The sequence below is a fragment of the Muntiacus reevesi genome, chromosome X (genome assembly GCF_963930625.1).
Source record: "Muntiacus reevesi chromosome X, mMunRee1.1, whole genome shotgun sequence".
Classification (NCBI taxonomy): domain Eukaryota; kingdom Metazoa; phylum Chordata; class Mammalia; order Artiodactyla; family Cervidae; genus Muntiacus; species Muntiacus reevesi.
The window spans coordinates 4,940,026-4,961,273 of record NC_089271.1 but is presented as its reverse complement, the minus strand read 5'-3'; the positions used below and the strand labels follow the sequence as shown (position 1 = coordinate 4,961,273).

Sequence of the window (21,248 nt, the reverse complement as noted above, 5' to 3'; positions counted from 1 at the left end):
ATATATAGTAGTGTGTATGTGGGTTTCCCAGGTGGTGCTCGTGGTAAGGAACACGCCTGCCAGTGAAGGAGACTTAAGAGATGTGGTTTTGATCCGTGGGTCAGGAAGATCCCCTGGAGGAGGGCATGGGAACCCAGTCTAGTATTCTTGCCTGGAGAATGCCGTGGACAGAGGAGGCTGGTGGGCTACAGTCCACGGGGGTCACAAAGAGTGGGACACAATTTAGCGACCAAACAACAACAAGGAAACATATGACAAGTGTAATGAACCCAAGCAGCATCTCACCCAAGACGCTCTAGCTTCCATTCTCCTCGATGCGTTCATCCAAGAGACTAAAAGCCCACCAGATAGAGACGAGACAGGACACAGAACTGCCCAGCTTCCATCAAAGCATCATCCACCGCCAAACAGGCCAAAAATAAAGAACAGTTGTCTGCTCACGTCACTGACGAAGAGGAAGGGTGAAGAACTGCGGAACACCCTTAAAATAACTGACCTGGTTTGAAAAGTTGAAGGTGACGATTGAAGCCAGACATCAAACAGCAAAATTATCTCAGCCAAGGGTTGGCACGTGTTCTATCTCAAGAGCCGGGCCAGGGCCAGGGACGGGGGGGTGGCCCTATTTCATGGAGTGTCAGTGGTTTGCCCAAGTTCTCAGAAGCTAGCTCAGAAACAGCAGGACCAGACTCCAGCCAATGAGGATGGCTTTATTTCAGGAAATCCTGGTCTACCAAATCAGCCATCAGACCAGATCTGGCTCAACTACCATAGTTCACTGAGCATCGCTCCTTTTTTTTTTTTTTTGTAAATAATTAGAATATAGTTAATTTACAATGTTGTATTAGTTTCAGGCATACGGCAAAGTGATTCGGTTATACATAATCAGTATAAGCATTATACTTTGCAATCTCTACAAAGATCAGTCTTCCATCTACATGTTAGATCTCATTTCCCACGACCTTCTTGGAAACCTGACATCCTCATTGATTCCAACTATCTTCACTGCGCCTGTGTGCTAAGGCACTTCAGTTGTGTCTGACTCCATGTGACCCCATGCACTGTAGCCCACCAGGCTCCTCTGCCCATGGGATTCTCCAGGCAAGAACACTGGAGTGGGTTGCCATTTCCTTCTCCAATGCATGAAAGTGAAAAGTGAAAGTGAAGTTGCTCAGTCGTGTCCGACTCTTAGCGACCCCATGGACTGCAGCCTACCAGGCTCCTCCATCCACAGGATTTTCCAGACAAGAGTACTGGAGTGGGGTGCCATTGCCTTCTCCTTCAGTCGCTAAGTTGCGTCCAACTCTCTGCAATCCCATGGACTGCAGCACACCAGGCCCTCCTGTCATTTATTATCTCCTTGACTTTGCTCAAACTCATGTCCATTGAGTCAGTGATGCCATCCAACCGTCTCATCCTTTGTCGTCCCCTTCTCCTCCTGCCTTCAGTCTTTCCCAGCATCAGGGTATTTCCCAATGAGTCAGCTCTTTGCAACAGGTGGCCAAAGTCTTGGAACTTCAGCTTCAGCATCGGTCCTTCCAATGAGTACTCAGGATTGACTTCCTTTAGGACTGATGGGTTTGATCTCCTTGCAGTCCAAGTGGGCCTCGGGAAAGCATTACTATGAACAAAGCTAGTGGGGCTGATGGAATTCCAGCTGAAGTGGACTACTTGTCAGCATCCATTTCTGCAGACCATGTTCCTCCCTGGACCACTTTCTCTCCTGGTTATCTCTCATTTTTTCCCTGTCACTCTCTCTGTTGTCTCCTTTGTTGGATCATCTACCATCTCACCTTCTACATTCAACACATCTTCTTATTCAAAATGATCTCATATACCTCTCCATACAACAACCTAATATGGGTCTCTGCCCAGGAGTCCCAAGTCCTCAAGGGAACCTCTACCTATCCAATCACACCAGCCAAAAACCATAATGATGGTTTGATGGCTGATGATGGTTGATGTCTTCTTCTCCCTCAAACTCCATATCCAATTCATTGCCACTATTAGTGGATTTTCCAACACACTCTTCCATTCTCTTCTTCAATGAGTTAAACCATAGATCCTTTGGCTTCCCTGGAATCTCAGTTGGTAAAGAATCCACCTGCAATGCAGAAGACCTGGGTTCGAGCCCTGGGTCAGGACGATTTCCCTGGAGAAGGAAAGGCTACCCACTCCAGTATTCTGGCCTGGAGAATTCCATGGACTGCATAGTCCATGGGGTCACAAAGAGTAGGACATGACTGAGCGACTTTCACTTTCACTGAAACCGAAGCTCAAGTGTTTTTTTCATTTACGTATTCACTCAAAAATCATTCCTTTTAAAATATTTATTTGTATTTATTTACTTATTTATTCGACCACACCAGATCTTAGTTGCAGCATGCAACCTCTTTGGTTTCGACATGTGGGGTCTAGTTCCCTGACCAGGGATCAAACCCGAACCCCCTGCATTGGGAGCTCAGAATCTTAGCCACTGGACCAGCAGGGAAGTCCCTCGAAAACCATTTCCTACATGTCAGGCACTGTTCTGGGTTCTGGGGATCCAGGCGATGTGGGTAGAATGCATCTGCCAACAGCGGTCATGCACTCTGGCAGTTATATAACCATCAACCCTGCCCTCACCAAGGGCACCCAGGAGACAGTCTGCACGCACAGCCTTTGAAATCACTGTGACGTCCTCTACAACGTTCCTACAAGGACGATCCTATCACTCCAGATCTAAAGGCAGGGAACTGAGGCTCTGCCCAGGAGTCCTCACTCCTCAAGGAACTGAGCCTCTATCCACCCAATCACACCAGCCAAAAGCATGAGATGCTTTGCATTACTCCTCAGTTCATCCTTATCCTCACTCCTTCAGCGTTTCCTTATACCAGATTTGGGTGATATTCTTGAGCTCCCATTTTAACTACTACCCAAATGGAAATAACTGCATACATACATACATACATACATACATACATATATACATGTGTGTGTATATACACACACACAATTTGTTTCTTTCCATCCATTCATCCAACTATATCTATCCATCCATCTATATTTATCTATCCATTCATTGATCTATATCTGCCTATCCATCCACATCTATCTATTATCCTTCCATATCTATCCATCCATCTATATCTATCTATCCATTCATCGATCTATCCATCCATCCATATCTATCTATATCAACCCATCCATCTATATCTATCCATCCATCCATATCTATCCATCCATCTATATATCCATTCGTCGATCTATATATACCTATCCATCCATATCTATTATCTATCAATCTATATCAACCCATCTATCTATATCTGCCATCCATCTATTGATCTATATCTATCTATTATCTATATCTATCCATCCATCTATATCTATCTCTCCATTCATTGATCTATATCTACCTATCCATCTATATCTATCTATAATCTATCTACATCAACCCATCTATCTATATCTATCTATCCATCCATCCATCTATATCTATTCATTCATCTATATCTATCTATCCATTCATTGATCTATATCTACCTATCTGTCTATATCTATTTATCTATCTACATCTACCCATCCATCTATATCTAACTATCCATACATCTGTATCTACCTATTCAACCATATCTATTTACCCATTATCTATCTATATCTATCCATCCATATCTATCCATCCATATCTATTCATCCATCTATATCTATCTATCCATTCATCAATCTATATCTACCTATCCATCCATATCCATCCATTGATCAATCTCTACCTACCTATCCATCCATATCTATTTATCTATTATCCAGCTATCTATATGTACCCATCCATCTATATCTATCCATCCATCTATATCAATCCATTCATCAATCTATACCTACCTATCCATCCATATCTATTATCTATCTAAATCAACCCATCCATCTGTATGTATCCATTCATACATACATCTGTATCTATCCATTCATCTATATCTGTCTATCCATTCATTGATCTATATCTACCTATCCATCCATATCTATCTATTATCTATCTGTATCAACCCATCTATCTATATCTATCCATCCATCCATCTATATCTATCCATCCATCTATATGTATCTATTCATGCATTGATCTATATGTACTTATCAGTCCATATCTATTTATCTATTACCTATCTATATCTACTCATTCATCTAATCCATCCATCCATCTGTATGTATCCATGTATGTATAAATGTCTATCCATTCATTGATTTATATCTACCTATCCATATCTATCTATTATCTTTCCATCTATATCTACCCATCCATCTATATCTACCCATTCATCGATCTATACCTACCTATCCATCCATATCTATCTATTATATATCTATCTGTATCAACCCATACATCTATATCTATCTGTCCATCCATCCACCTATATCTATCCACCCATCTATATCTATCTCTCCATTCATTGATCTATACTTACCTATCCATCCATATCTATTTATCTATTATCCATCTATCTATATCTACCCATCTATATCTATCTATCCATCCATCTATATCTATCCATCCATCTCTATCTATCCATTCATTGATCTACATCTACCTATCCATCCATATCCATTTATCTACTATCTATCTATATCGACCCATCCATCTATATCTATCCATTCAGCTATATCTATACATTCATCAATCTATACCTACCTATCCATCCATATCTATCTATCTATTATCTATCTATATCAACCCATCTATCTACATCTACCCATCCATCCATCAATCTATCTATATCTATCCATCCATCTATATGTGTCTATCCATGCATTGATCTATATCTACCTATCAGTCCATATCTGTGTATCTATTATCTATCTATCTATATCTACCCATTCATCTAATCCATCCATCCATCTATATATATCCATCTATCTATAAATGTCTATCCATTCATCAATCTATATCTACCTATCCATATCTTTCTATTACCTTTCCATCTGTATCTACCCATCCATCTATATCTATCCATCCATCCATCTATATCCATCTATGCAACCGTATGTATCTATTTATCTATCTACCCACCCATCCATCCCCATCTATCCATTCTATTGGACGCATTAACGGGGATGCAAGATACCTCTCCTCGGCTATATCACACAATAGCCCTTGTTCACAATTTCATCTCCAGCAACACTGAGCTGCCTTTTCGCTCCCCAGAAGCATCTCATTTCTGCCTGGAATGACCTTTCCACCTCTCCTCCCTGCCAGCCAACACTCCCACACATCAGCCTGCAAAAGGCCAACGTCTCCTGGGAGGTTCTCTCAATTCCCAGGTTAGGTGAACAACCTCCGCTGGTCCCTTCTCAGCGCTTCCTGTCTAGTTTGTTATCTGACACCATGTCCTTAGAGCTCCATCTCAACAGAAGAATGTGAGTTACTAGCGGTCGGAGAACCTGCATTCATTGCCATGATGCCTTAGAAGCTGTCCCATACCTAGCGTGCTGTGTGGACTCAATAAATGCACTCTTGTCAGCGGAATTTAACTGAAGGAGTGAACTGCTAAGCGGGGATAACATATGAGCTTCTTTCAAAGAGGAAAATCCCAGGGAACTCCTAGCACTCAAGTCCTGCCAGTAGCGAGGCCGGCCAGCACTGCCCACTCTCAGGAAGCTGATGAAACTATCTGCCAAAATCTGAATGGGGCTTCCCCGGTGGCTCAGACAGTAAAGACTCTGCCTACAATGCAGAAAACCCAGGTTCAATCCCTGGGTGGGGAAGATCCCCTGGAGGAGGAAATAGCAACCCACTCCAGCATTCTTGCCTGGAGAATCCCCACAGACAGAGGAGCCTGGAGGGCTACAGTCCATGGACTGAATGATGAACCTGAATGTAACCACCTCCCAATAAACTACCAGAGCTTCTTGCTCTTGCTTTTATTTCCCCAATGAAAGTATCCATTGCTCTGAAAGCTGTGTGACTGTATGAGGCAAAGAGATGCCAAACTCGGTGACTTCTACCTAAGAAGCTACTCAGAAGCAGTCTGGACCAAGAAATCAGAAGCAAGGAGTCCATCAGCTCCTTGTGGAATGTGCCCTTCAACGTTCAGCAACGGCAGGACCTTCCATCCAGCATTCCGGAAATCTGGAAAGCCTCCTCTCTGGCACACACAGGAAAACATGATTTTCAGCCCCTACCCCTGCCAACCCATGTTTCTGCAGACACTATTGACAGAGTTAATCCATCCACCCCACTGGCATTTATTACCTGCCTTTAGGCAGAGTAGAAGGGAGGTGGGGTTGACGAGGGGAGCCGCCTGCTGGGTGACCTTGACTTTGGAGAGGAATGAAACCAAAGCGAGAGCCAGGAATATGATGCTCTCAATCCACAACTTCGGGGAATTTTCAACTAGGAGGAAGGGACTGGAAACTCTAAACTCTAAGAGAATCTTACGTTATTCTGGTCCCAGCTAAGGGAGAATACATTAGGGGAATGGTGAAAATGAGTTTACAAATATTATGTGTTGGGCAGGGTGGGTGTAAAGCAAACCCTTCTGCACTGTTGGTGGAAATATAAGTTGGTGCAGCCACTGTGGAAAACAGCATTCAGTTCAGTTCAGTTCAGTTGCTCAGTCGTGTCTGACTCTTTGCGACCCCATGGACTGCAGCACGCCAGGCTTCCCTGTCCATCACCAGCTCCCAGAGCTTGCTCAGACTCATGTCCATCAAGTGGGTGATGCCATCCAACCATCTCATCCTCTGTAAACCCCTTCCCCTCCCACCTTGGAGGTTCCTTAAAAAACTAAAAATAGAGCCATCCTAGGATCCAGCAAGCCAACTCCTGGGCATACATCCAGAGAAAACTAAAGATATATGTACCCCTATGTTCATAGCAGCACTCTTCACAATAGCTAAGACATGTAAACAACCTAAATATGCACCAACAGGTCAGTGGATAAACCAAATGTGGTACATGTATACGATGGAATATTACTCAGCCATAAAAAAGAATGAGATGACGCCACTTGCACCAACTTGGATCGACCTAGAGATGACCATATTAACTGAAGTAAGCCAGACAAAGTATGATATTACTTACATGTGGAATTAAAAATACGGCACAAATGAACTTATCTATGAAACAGAAATGGACTCACAGACATATTAAAAAAAAAAACAAACAAAAAACGAAACTTATGTTTACCAAAGAGGGAAGGTGGGGAGGAATAAATTAGGAGTTTGGGGTTAACAGGCACACACTCCTATATATAAAATAGATAATCAACAAGGATCTACCATATAGGCCAGGGAACTCTACTCTAAATATTCAGTAATAATCTACAGGGAAAACCATCTGAAACAAAACGGATATACACATGTGTATAACTGAATCATGTTGCTGTACATTTGAAACTAACAGAAGATTGTAAACCGACTATGTGTGTGCTCAGTTGCTTTGGCGTGGCTGACGCTTTGTGACCCCGTGGACTATAGCCCGCCAGGCTCCTGTGTCCATGGGATTTCCCAGGCAAGAGTACTGGAGTGGGTTGCCATGCCCTCCTCCACTAATCCAACGATATTTCAGTTTTAAAAGAGAATGACAGGAAAGATTAGTAGTGACACTATCCCCTCAAACCCATAGTATTAATTTTTTAAATGCAGACTACAGCAGGATCTAGTGTTCCTCTGATCTTAAAAGGGACTGGCTGTTGAACTCTTGTAAAGTGATTCGATCACAGCCATTCTATCCGGTGGACCACAGACTTCATCAGTGAGACAGATCTGACTGGGGAATACAGGGGGATCGCTGAGCTTAAACAGTACAGATCTTTCTGAGCAGTTCTGATTAAGACGTGAAATCAGTATTGTTCAGAAAAGGGTGCTCTTTTGATCAATGAGTTTAAATGGCGTGATTCCCCTGTGTTTGCACAGATCACGGGAATGCATGTGACTTCACAGCTTTAGGAAACAAGCTGTCTTGACCTTGAGAAGTCATCAAAGACAAGTTCTTGACCTTTTGTTTTGCCATTTCCCATAGATAAAAGGAAGTCAAATCTTTTACTTCTTTATTTATTTGTTTTTTTTTGAGAGCATGATATAGTAACCATGTTTCAGGTGAACTTGATTTCAACTAAACTTGACAAAGGGATAATGCTTTGCAATAGAGTAGCGACTGCCGTGTTAATACAGTGTCACACATCGATGGTATTTCTAGCAGTCAAGAAAAGCATTTCTAACACATCCGATACGTCTAACGCTGGAGAGGATGTGGACGAAACGGGACCCTCCTGCACTGTCGGTGGAACTGTGAATTGATGACAGCCACTATGGAGAAGAGTATGGAGATTCCTTAAAAAACTAGGAATTGGACCACCATACAACCCAACAGGGCCCCTCCTGGACATATACCCTGAGAAGACCATAATTGAAAGAGACGCATGTACCCCTAATGTCTTGAGTCCCTTGGACGGCAAGGAGATCAAACCAGTCCATCCTAAAGGAAATCACGCCTGAATATTCATCGGGAGAACTGATGCCGAAGCGTCAAGACTTTGGCCACCTGAGGCAAAGAGCTGACTCATTGGAAAAGAAGACCCTGATGCTGGGAAGAACTGAGGGCAGGAGGAGAAGAGGGCGACAGAGGATGAGACGGTTGCACGGCATCACCAGCTCAGTGGACATGAGTTTGAGCAAACCCGGGGAGAGAGTGAAGGACAGGGAAGCCCGGCGTGCTGCGGTCCACGGGGTCGCAAAGAGTCGGACACGACTCACAGCTGAAGAACAAGAGTGTTCGCGGCAATAGCTAGGACATGGGAGCGGCCCAGATGTCCACCGACAGATGAGTGGACACAGAAACCGTGGTACTGTGGAATGTGTACTCAACTATAAGAAAAGAACGCATCTGAGTCAGTCCTAACGAGGTGGGTGAAGCCAGAGCCTATGGGACCCAGTGAGGTAAGTCAAAAAGAAAAAGATTAATATATTAACGCATGTATATGGGATCTAGAAAGATGGCATTGATGAACCTATTTGCAGGGCAGGAGCAGAGAACAGGCTTGTGGACTCTGTAGGGGAAGGAGAGGGTGGGGTGATTTGTGAGAACAGCATAGAAACATACACACTACAGTGTTTAAAATAGATGGGAACTTGCTCTGTGACTCGGGGACTTCAGTGCTCTGCGTCCACCTTGATGGGTGGGATGGGGTGGGAGGGAGGTCCACGTGGGAGGGGACGTCTGTACGCCTGTGGCTGGCTCGTGTTGATACACCGACACAGCGTTGTAAAGCAATAATCGTCCAGGTGAAAAAGAAGACAGGGAGCGGCAGCGAGCACGCCTTGCAGACTGTATGAAAGCTGCAAGCCCGCAGGCATCTCTCAGACCTTGGACCCTCTCTTTCTGACCCAGCCTCACCATCCACTTGTGTTTCTGAAGACTCAGCTGGCATCACGAAATCCCAGTACACCCTCCTCCTTCTCTGCTCCATCCAGTTTTCTCAGAATCACCAGCTGGGGGTCCTCTGTCCCCAAACGGGGGCTCCGTCCCACCATGTGTGTGAGTTTCTTAAATAATGTATCACCTGCTCACCAGTTCTATTACTGTGATTTATGTACACAGCTCAGCAACAGCCGCTAAGCTGCTTTGGAACCTAAAGGACCCTCTTTGGGGGAATGAATGGATGCTGGGGATTGGTGGGGCTAGCACATGAAATTCACTCTGTGACTGCATCTCAAGAGAGGCTACCATCTATTGAAATAACAAAAACAACTTTCTGCATACAGCCCATAACCTCATGGAAACAAGAAAAAAGCAACTCATCATCTAACATAGGAATATAAGCTTCCAACTTCTCCCCACTTGAAAATAAGAGTGAATACAGGAGGGCTGGCTGGATCATTTTACTAAAGAGTTCCCGGAGGGCTTTGCTGGTGGTTCAGGGGGGCTAAGAAAGCGTGCTCCCAAAGCAGGGGGCCCAGGTTTGATTCCTGGTCAGAGACGTAGATCCCCCATGCCACAACTAAGAAAGAGATCATGGGAAAAAGTTAAAGTGTTGGTCGCTCAGTCGTGTCCGACTCTTTGCGACCCCATGGACTGTAGCCCACCGCGCTCCTCTGTCCGTGAGATTTCTGCAAGCAAGAATACTGGAGTGGGTTGCCATTTCCACCTCCAGGGGATCTTCCCCACCCAGGAACTGAATCTGCATCTCCCGTGTCTCCGGTTTGGCAGATGGACTCTTTGCTACTGAGCTACCCGGGGAAGCCCAAATACATAAATAAATATGCATATTAAAAAAAAAGAACAGGACTAAGGTCCTCCAAGGTCCAGAGGAAGGTGAGTGAGGGCTGAGCCGGGGTGCCCAGAGATGATACCACGGGCACTGCCCACCCAAACACATTTCTTACCTTTGTAGATTCCGTTACTGCCTCCGTGAACTTCATCGTTGATGGTCACCTCTTCTATATGAGCTCCTTGGTCCGAGGAGAAGTAGACCAGGGTGTTATCAGCCAATTTCAACTCGTCGAGGACATCCAAGATCTGCCCTGGAGGGGAGGAAAATACTCCAGGTTAAAACGGCGCGATCTTTACAAAAGAGACAGAGGCCATTTGCCCTTGTGCACTCGTCTGGGAATTGGTGAAGCTGAGGAGGAGAGAGTCTGAAATGCCGAGCGCTCCCGCCCATGCGGATTCTAACACGGGATGCGCCATAACCAGAAGGACCAACAGTGGCTGGACACTCGCCAGAGCCAAGGAGACAGGTGAGTCACGGAATTAAGTATCATCTGTAAGCATCATCTGAACCTCTAGGCATCGTGGGGCGATCCTCCAGGGAGATTCGATAAAGGATTCTAGAAGAACCAGGCTCACGGATCATAAGCCCTTTGGAGGAAGATGCTAGCAGACAGAGGGAAGACTATTGCAATCGTCGGCTGGCCTTGGTCTTGAGGTCATGAAAAAGTCTACGAGATGCCATCAATATGTGCTAAAATACGATCTTTGTTTTTCTCCTTGGAAATTACTTTACTCTGTATAAGAGACTCGAGGTTCATCCACATTACTACAAATGACCCAATCTTGTTCCTTTTTCATGGCTGAGTAATATTCCACTATATATATATATATGCAGCATGACTTCTTAATCCATTTGCCCGGAGGAGTCGGATGAGGGGGTGGGGAGGAGGTTCAAGAGGAAGGGGATGTATGTACACAGACAGCTGACATGTTGTACAGTATAAACTAACTCATCGTTGTAAAGCAATCATTCTCCAATTAAAGAAAAAGAAGTCTACTAGCTTTCCTCATCGACTGGGAAAAAACTAAACCATCAGTGGTCCTCTTAAATGATGAAACATCTCTACAGATACTTTTAAATGAAGAACCTTTCTAAGAGTTACCATAGATACCCAGGTCTAAAACTGCCCATCATGAGAAATCCATTTTCCTCACACTTTCCTTCTTCTTGTCCTCCTCTTGCTTCCCCAAACCTCATGTTCTAGACTAACCCTAACATATTGTTGTTGCTATTTAGTCGCTAAGTGGTGTTCAATTCTTTGCAACCCCATGGACTGTAGCCCGCCAGGCTCCTCTGTCCATGGAATTCTCCAGGCAAGAATATGGAGTGGGTTGCCCTTCCCTTCTCCAAGGCATCTTCCCCATCCAGGGATTGAACCCATATCTCCTTCACTGCAGGCAGATTCTTTACCAGTGAGCCGTCTGGGAAGTCCAACCCGCACAAGGCAACCCTTCAAAATAATAATGATGCCAAGGTCAACAGTGAGAATGATGGACACTGTCTGTTGAACACTCTTTGTCTGCAAAGGACTTGGTTCCACGTTCTGTGGTTGACACCATACTGAACCCTACGAGTGAAGAGCAGTGGGTCCATGTCACAGCTGAGGGTCACAGGGCTCCAACAAGATACTTCCCACAGTTAGGAAGGGGCAGAAAGTGATAGACAATGATTGTCACTCAGTCATGTCCAACTCTTTGCGACCCCATGGACTGTAGCCCACCAGGCTCCTCCGTCCACGGGATTCTCCAGGCAAGAGTACTGGAGTGGGTTGCCCTTCCCTTCTCCAGGGGATCTGCCCCACCTGGGGATCAAACCTGAGTCTCCTGCATTACAGGCAGATCCTCTCCTGTCTGAGCCACCAGGGAAACCCAGGAAGTGGCGGACAAAAAAGAAAGAGAGAAGTCTGATTCCAAAACCCAGACTCTCAAAGCCAGCACAGCTTCGCAGATGAACAGACCCGGGGATGGCATGCTACAGCTTCTCTGGTCATCACATTCATCCAGGAAGACGGGAAGTGAGTACAGAGCAGGGATGAAACTACACCAGACATGACTTCATTAACCGGTAGAGGTGGACCCAGGACACACGGCACTGGACTGCACTTTTCTCTCTTTATACCTCAAATTTTTCATAAGAAAAAAAAAAAAAAACAGAAGCGAGCTGAAGATGGAAGAATGGGCTGAAATACAGCCTCTCTGATTAGGAAGCTCTTGTCTGGGCTTCCCTCTTAAGTCACTTGTTAAAGAATCCGCCTGCAATGCGGGAGACCTGGGTTCGATCCCTGGGTTGGGATGAGCCCCTGGAGAAGGGAAAGGCTACCCACTCCAGGATTCTGGCCTGGAGAATGCCATGCACTGTATAGTCCATGGGGTCGCAGAGAGTCGGACACAACTGAGCGACTTTCACTCAACTCACTCATCTGCTCTCAAATCAGAAGAAAACGATGGTCAGACTAGAGGTATCTAACTTATCATTTCCACCGAGATCCCTTATAGTCCCATGAGGCTAGCTTCATTTGGTCAATGCATCCAGGTAGTTATACTGTGAGGGATTAAAGGGTCTGAGTTGGTTTTCTGAGGTCTGCTAAGAGCTTTAAATCCTCCTCAGGTGGCTAAGCCATAAAGAATCTGCCTGCCGATGGAGGAGACACGGGTTCGATCCTTAGGTCAGGAAGATCCCCTGGAGAAGGAAATGGCAACCCACTCCAGTGTTCTGGCCTGGGAGAATCACACAGACAGAGGAGCCTGGAGGACTGCAGTCCACGGGGTCGCAAAGAGTCGGACACGACTTAGGAACTAAACAGCAAGCACAAACATTATTTAGACTTCATCTCTGCCTCTTCCATTTGCACCCAACAAGCTTACAAGAAAGCCTACGGGCTCCTTCCCTCAGTGCCCACGGGGGGTTCAAACTGTACCGGCTCCTACCTACATGCAGGAACCCACATCCAGGAGCCAGCTTCTATCCGCCATGACGACTTAATTCATCTCCTGTTCCCCATCTTCCGCAAGCCATCTTCACACCGGCCTAGAAGCTACCCTGCTCTGTCCAGAAAGTTTCATCACATGGGAGTTACAACCCTGTCCATATCGTCTTGGTGTGGCTCAAGCATCACTCATCTCGACGGGGGACCCACATTTTGGGGTGAGGTCCAGTTCGTCAGTGTAGGATAATCACAACGGGAACTCTACAAGAACACCAGGCATCCTTGGCAGCAGAAGTAACAATTGAGGAGGCTTCCCTAGTGGTCCAGGGGCTAAGTGACTCAGTGGTGAAGAATCTGCCTGCAAGGCAGGAGACGCGGGTTTGATCCCTGGGTTGGGAAGGTCTTCTGGAGGAAGGAAATGGCAACCCGCTGCAGGATTCTTGCCTGGAGAATCCCCACGGACAGAGGAGCCTGGCGGGCTGCAGCCCGTGGGGTCGCAAAAGAGTCGGACAGGCCTGAGCGACTAAATCACCACCACCCAGTGGCCGACACTCCACGCTCCTGATGCAGGGGGCCCGGGTTCCATCCCCGATGAGGGAACGGGAGCCCACCAGCCGCAACTGAGAGTTCAGAGGTCACAACGGGAGATCCCCACAGGCCACAGTGGACATCAGCCAACCCTGTGACCTCGCGTGCGGCAACTAAGATCCTACTCAGCCAAGTAAGTAAATATTAAAAAAAAAAAAAAGACAATAATCAAATATGGGTAATCGGCCAAATAAATAAATATTTAAAAAAGACAATAACCAAATACGGGTAATCGGCCAAATAGATAAATATTAAAAAAAAGACAATAACTGAATATGGGTAATCCGTCAAATAAATAAATATTTTTTAAAAAAGACAATAACCGAATATAAGTAACCGGCCATATAATAAATAAGTACTAAAAAAAGACAATAACTGAATATGGGTAAGCCTATCCAGCAGACAGATCACGCCCCACCGTGGAGTAAGGCCCTCCACCCTGGGGCTGCACCCTCACTGATTTCGTCCAAAAAAAGGAGGTAAAAAGCTACGGAGTCCACCCTCCGCGGAGGTGGCAGGCATGATTTCCAAAGCAAAAGCAACATCCAACCCATCTGTCACCAGACATATTTTAGCTATCTGATTGCAACGCCACGGGCTAGAGGCCGTTCAATCTCTCTCAATGCTTCATCCCGTACGATAAACATTCCTGGAAGTCGCGCCGCGGAGATGAATGCCGTCCTCAGGATCAAGGGATAAGACGTACAGGAGTGTTTCAGCGAGCTGTCTCTCGTGATCAGTCACTGCCAGGCAGACATTTACTGGGCTGTGCTTCGGTTCAGCTCTGCAAACCACCTGTGCCCCCGGGGATTGGGGTAACTGGACTCTGACACTAACGTAAGGCTCATCACTTTGTGAATGCTAATTAGTTTAATGAGTCCACACAAGAAGGACCAACAAGGCAGAGATATAACCCCCACGTACACTCTGATGGAGAAGGAAATGGCAACCCACTGCGGTGTTCTTGCCTGGAGAATCCCAGGGATGGGGGAGCCTGGTGGGCTGCCATCTATGGGGTCACAGAGTCTGACACGACTGATGCGACTTAGCAGCAGCAGCAGCGTACACTCTGAAGCCTCGAAGAGGGCCCCTTTGGGGGCCTTTCCTGGTGGCTCGTTGGGAAAGAATCTGCTGGTCAATGCCTTGGATCCCTGGCCTGGGATCAAACTTGGGTTTGATCCCTGATCCAAGAAGATCCCGCATGCCGAGGGGCAACAAAGACCGTGTACCACAATTCTGAGCCTGCGCCCTAAAGCCCTGGAGCTGCAACTCTTGCAGCCCATGCAAGCTACAGACCGTGCTCCGAAACTAGAGAAGCCACGGCAATGAGAAGCCCACACCCCACAGCTCGAGAGCAGCCCCCTCTCCCTGCAACTAGAGAGAAGCCCGTGCAGCGACAAAGGAAAGAACTGCAGAGAGAATGTTTAAAAAAAATTTACAAACAAACAAACAACAAAAGACGAATGCCCCTTTGGGTGCATATAAAAATTTGTAAGTATTAATAACGACACAGATCAGAGTTTCACTTCCTTGTGCTGTAACTGGTGTTTGTAAAAGGGCATACAACCATGTACCTCTGTTTCAAACGAAAGTATTCTTGAAGATACATATACAGAAGTACATTAGTAGAAAGAAAAATACTATGAAGAAATATCTTTTTGAAAAACGTGGCTTCCGTGACAACTTCCATGAAAACAACAAAAATATTTAGAGCTTGTTTATTTATAGTTGACAAAACCTTGGAAGTAATCACCTTGGTGATTACTTGGTGATTTCAGCACCTTGGTAGGTGGATGGATAAATTAACTGTGGTCTAGCCACTCCATGTGATATTAATCACCGAAACAAGGAAAGAAGTTATCAAGCCATGAAAACCCATGGAAGAACCTTAAATGCATGTGACTATCACAGGAGACCCCGGTTCAATCCCTGGGTGGCAAAGATCCCCTGGAGAAGGAAATGGCCAACCACTCCAGTGTTCTTGCCTGGAGAATCCCAGGCATGGAGGAGCCAGGTGGGCTGCAGTCCATGGGGATGCAAAGAGTCAGACACGACTGAGCCACTAAACAATACATACACTCACACGTGAAAGAATCGATCTGATAAGGCTCCATACTGCATGATTCAACTCTCTGTGACACGTTGGAAGACGCAAAACCATGCAAACTGTAAAAACATCGATGCTCGTCACGGGCTGAGGATGGGGGGAGATGAACCAGCAGGGCAAGAATTGTGTATGATACTGCAATAACTATACATTTGCCCCAATCCACAGACAGTACATTGGAAAAGACCCTGATGCCGGGAAAGGCTGAGGGCAGGAGGAGAAGGGGACGACAGAGGATGAGATGGTTGGACGGCGTCACAGACTCAAGGGATGTGAGTTTGAGCAAGCGCCAGGAGACAGTGAAGGACAAGGAAGCCTGGCGTGCTGCGGTCCATGAGGTCGCAAAGAGTCAGGCATGACTGAGCGACTGAAAAACAACAAAAATAAAAGGTACAATTCTGATAGTGCACTGTAACGTCAACTATCAATTTTAAATGGTATTAATGGGGTTGCAAAGAGTCGGACACAACTGAGCGACTGAACTGAAGTGAATGGATCAATATTGGCTCATCGAAAGCAACACACGTCCTGTGCTAAGGTGGCCTAGTGGTTGAACTTTTGCCTTCCAATGCCGAGGGGGTGTGGGTTCAATCCCTGCTCGGGGAGCTGAGATTCCACATGTCTTTGTGGAAGGATGCATTTGAATCAGTTGTAATGAGGTGAATGAAACTGGAGCCTATTACACAGAGAGAAGTAAGTCAGAAAGAAAAACACCAATACAGTATACTAACATATATACATATATGTTAGTATATACAGCATATATATGGAATTTAGAAAGACGGTAACGATGATCCTATGTTCGAGACAGCAAAAGAGACACAGATGTAAAGAACAGACTTTTGGACTCAGTGGGAGAAGGCGAGGGTGGGATGATCTGAGAGAAGAGCGTTGAAACAGGTATATTATCATATGTGAAACAGACCGCCAGTCCAGGATCAATGTATGAGACAAGTGCTCAGGGCTGGTGCCCTGGGATGACCCTGAGGGATAGGATGGGGAAGGAGGTGGGAGGGGGGTTCAGGATGGGGACACATGTACACCCATGGCTGATTCATGTCAGTGTATGCCAAAAACCACTACAATACTGTAAAGTAATTAGCCTCCAATTAAAATTGTAAAAAAATGAAAAAGGCAGAAACAATAGCGTAACAAATTCAATAAGGACTTTAGAAATGGTCCATATTAAAAAAAAAAAACATAAAACTTAAAAAAAAGAGACAATACAGAAAATTGTGTGCAGAAGAAATGAATAGAGGAAAGCTCTCTGTACTTTCTGCTCCGTTTTTCTGTAAACCTAAAACTGCTATACAAAGAGCAGTAGTCGACTGCGAATTTCTTGGCAGTCCGGGGGTCAGGACTCTATGTTTTCACTGCTGAGGGACCAGGTCTGATCCCTTCCTGGAGAAGGAAATGGCAACCCACTCCAGCATTCTTGCCTGGAGGATTTCAAGGACAGAGCAGCAGACGACAGCCCGTAGGGTCACAAAGAGTCGGACAGGACTGAGCGAGTAACACTCGGGGAACTGAGATCTTGCAAGCTGCCCGACTTGGTTAAAAAAAAAAAATGTAAAAAGAAGCATTAGTACAATAAAAAAACGTTTTTTAAAAATCCTCTGCTAATTTTTAAAAGATGCCTTTCAAATGCCCTGTTGGCTCCCACACATCGTCATCCCGCATTCAACCCGTGTTGCCAAAAAGCCTCCTGAAAAAGGGATAAAAACCAGAGCGTGCAGAGGGTCGGGGATGGCGGATGTTTGATCCCAGAGGTCACTGGTTGACCGCTGCCTTTCCTCAAGGCAGCTACATCCCCCCGTGACAGTTTTCCCCGCAGGCTGTTTTCAAACCCAGACTATCCAGCAGCCACACTCACCACACACAATCCCTCTACTAAAATATATCTCACATCTTCCCTCATCTTCACACTGCTTCCTAGATATCTCCTCCAAATTCCAATAGTTCAAAGGACCATGATTTCCGTTGCCCCTATCCACTCTTTCGATCCATCGCCTAGAGTGACAACTTGATCATTTTCATGGAAAGGACCGTATGCCACTGGGCTGGGGTTAAGAATTCCAGAAAGTCTAGCTGATGCTCCCACACGTGGATACCTGAAGAAGCATCACGTTTCTGATTCTCTTTCAGTTCTTTTTCCCCCTGAGAGAGGCACCCTCAAATCTCATACTATTTAGGTCTTAAATGCCAGAATCTCATTCGAAAAGCCCATTAGCCGTTAGATGTTTCTTGACACTGATCCTATAAAGGTCTAACATATTTCTCCTCTGAAAAAATTCTTCAGTGAAATCTCCTGTGGGAACAAACACCGCTGTATTATTCTTGCTTTCAGACCCACACGCTGCAAGTCAGAGGTCCGCAAATATTATCTTTCAGAGGTTCTCAAGGTATAATGATACCAATTTATATGGGATGATAGTTCTGAATTACCGGTGGAGGGCTGCAGGAGAGCGTATAAATGAAATGTTTTATTCCCAAAGCTTCCCCACATTCTTCCTGAAAATGAAACAAATACAGAAAACAAGCCATTTTCAAAAGCACTTTGTTATCTAACCGGAGACAGCAAGATTGAGTGCATCAGGGGGGGAAAAATGAGGGCTTGCTGACGAGGGTTCAGTCATTTTAAAGCAGAAATCTGGAAGGTGGGAAAATGACGGTCCCTCCTCCCACAAGTGTGAACACAGGTTGAAAGAAGCCTCGGTTCTGGAGAGTTTGTTCCTTCCACTGATTCACGCCACAAGCAAGAGTCATGTCACGTCCCGCTGTGATGAGTAAAGTGAGATAGACGGTGTTCCAGTCCTGGGGAAGAATCCTAGGTCTTGCCTGAGATGGAGTTGCCATCACGGAGAATTAACTATTCAGGGTCTGGCTTCCAGGTCCCAGGTCCTGGCTCCCTGGTTTGCTCAGTGCGGTTCTGGACCTCTGAGTGGGTGCTGAGAGCGTGCTAAGTCACGTGCAACTCTCTGTGACCTTATGGGCTGCAACCCTCCAGACTCCTCTCTGCATGGGATTCTCCAGGCAAGAATACTGGAGTGGGTTGCCACGCCCTCCTCCAGGGGATCTTCCCGACCTGGGGATCGAACCCAGGTTTTCCTGCATTGGCAGGTGCATTCTTTACCGCTAGCGCTACCGGGGAAGCTCCTCTAAGTTGGAGGTCATAACATATAATGGTAGAGGGTTGCCATGAGCGATGACAGAGAACTGCATCACAAACTCTTAACACAGGCCTATGAGTACTCAACGCAGCTTAGCTCTTCTTACAGGGGAGTTAGAAGTCAGAGTCAAGCCATCAGCTTGCCTTACATCAAAAGAAAAGTACAACCTCCCACAGGCCACAATGGCCATCATTAAAAAGTCTACAAATGTTAGAGGGGTTGTGGAGAAATGGGAACCCTCCAACACTGCTGTAAGTTGGTGCAGAACAGCATGGAGGTTCCTTTAAAAACTAAAAACAGAGTTCCCTTGTGATTCTGCAATCACACGCCTGGGCATATATCCAGAGAAAACCATAATTCAAACAACATACATGCACCCCAATGCTCACAGCAGCAATACTTATAATAACCAAGACTTGGAAGCAACCTACACATCCAGGGAGACAGGAATGGATAAAGAAGAGGAGGAACACATAGAGAATGGACTATTACTCAGCCATAAAAAAGAACAAAACAATGCCACCTGCAGCAACATGAATGGACCTCAAGCTTGCGATACTGAGTGAAGTTAAAGAAAGATCGACGTCACATGATATCGCTTTATGTGGAATGCAAAAAATGATACAAATGAGTTCATCCGTAAAACAGAAACAGACTCACAGACACAGAAAACCCACTTGTAGCTACCAAACGGTCGGGAGAAGGGATAAATTATGAATTTGAAATTAAAAGACACACAGTACTTTACATGAAGCAGATAAACCGCAAGAACCTACTATATAGCACAGGGAACTATATTCAGTATCTTGTAACCATCTGTAACAGAAAAGAAATCTGAAGAAGTTGTGTGTGTCTCTATAAAACAGAATCACTTTGCTAGATACCCGAGATGTTGTAAACCGACAATACTTCAATTAAAAAAAATTTTTTTTTAACAACAAGGCTTGCTAATTCAGCAAGTCTGGCTTTTCTCTCGTTTCCTATAATGTGGGTCGATTCAGGCAAAATATGGAAACAAAAATGCCGTGACGTCACCATGCACCCTTCTGGAAACTCCGGGTTCTTTAAGGAAAGGGATTATCTCCTGAAGCAGACGCCCACCACGAATAATCAAGAATTTCCACCTACTCAGGGTAATTCAGGGAACACAGGAAATGCTAAAAAGTTCCCCTAAAACTATTTCGGTAAGTCATTCCTGTGATCAACAGATCAATGATAGAATGCAAATGTTCCCAAAGAGGATAGGATCTGAAGATAAATAAGACAGCAACTACTAATAATTGCAGCAGCTGGTGATGGCTACAACTCTCTGCAGGGCTTGCGGAAACACTAAATGTTGTTTCAGGGAGCAAGCTACACCCTATGGTCTGATGCCCCCCTGAATCAGTTGCCTAGAGAGACAAATCATGCTGTCACTGACCCTACAAAGCCAATCCTTCGTTTTCTCGGGTCCCCTACTGTCTGAGTCCACACTGTCTCCAGGAAATTCATCCTTATCCTGTGTTGCCCCTGGTTGCTATGATTACATGGCGATTTCCTCTCTTAAGCCCACCTCTGCCCTCATCCCATTCTGTGTTTCTACCCCCCGCCACCTCCCCAGGGTGCTGCACTCGCTGGAAATGATTTGAATGACTCCTATCAGTCCTCATTCTCAGCGAGCACCCGTGTTTGTGCTCACGTACACAGCAGCAGCGTCACCGTGTGTGTTCAGCGGCATCGCACGTGTGAGTCTGGGGGGAAACCGAAGTCAACGTGCCCGTGGGTCGGAGGAAGGCTCTGCGGTCAGTGTCTGCGGCCGTCGCCTCCCCGGGAGGATAAGCATCACAGAGAACTGGCTGACCTGGGCAGCGGGCGCTCAGACAAGCCGGCAGTCGTTTCAAACGGCAGCTCTCGGAGGGCACTCAGGTCTCCCCACGCCTGATGTAGCTATGCCTCTGTATCTGCTGGTCTTCACCGGGTTGCAGAGAAGAAAGCCTGCATCTCGCTTGCTCTGAGCAAACGGCCACCGGTTGAACTTGCCAGGGGAGGCTATCCCGGCTTTGTGATGGAGACTGACACCGCCCACTGGTCCACGGGCCGCTTTCTACGGTCCAAGCCGGCGCAGAGCTCTAGAACGGGATCGGCCAGAACTTCTCCAGCAACGGGAGAGAGGACCCTTACACTTCCCGCCTGAGCTGGGCTGTGAGCAGTGCACGTCCAGAGGCGATGGACAGTGA

General features: G+C 45.8%; 1 protein-coding gene across 1 annotated transcript in view; it reads right to left on the bottom strand.

Annotated features, from left to right (window-relative positions):
* STS (steroid sulfatase) overlaps positions 1–21,248 on the bottom strand; it is a 156,008-nt gene that overhangs the window by 31,055 nt on the left and 103,705 nt on the right. Inside the window, exon 7 of the mRNA XM_065915792.1 lies at positions 10,354–10,491. Within this exon, the coding sequence (XP_065771864.1) occupies positions 10,354–10,491 (138 nt within the window). The remainder of the gene's footprint in view (positions 1–10,353; positions 10,492–21,248) is intronic.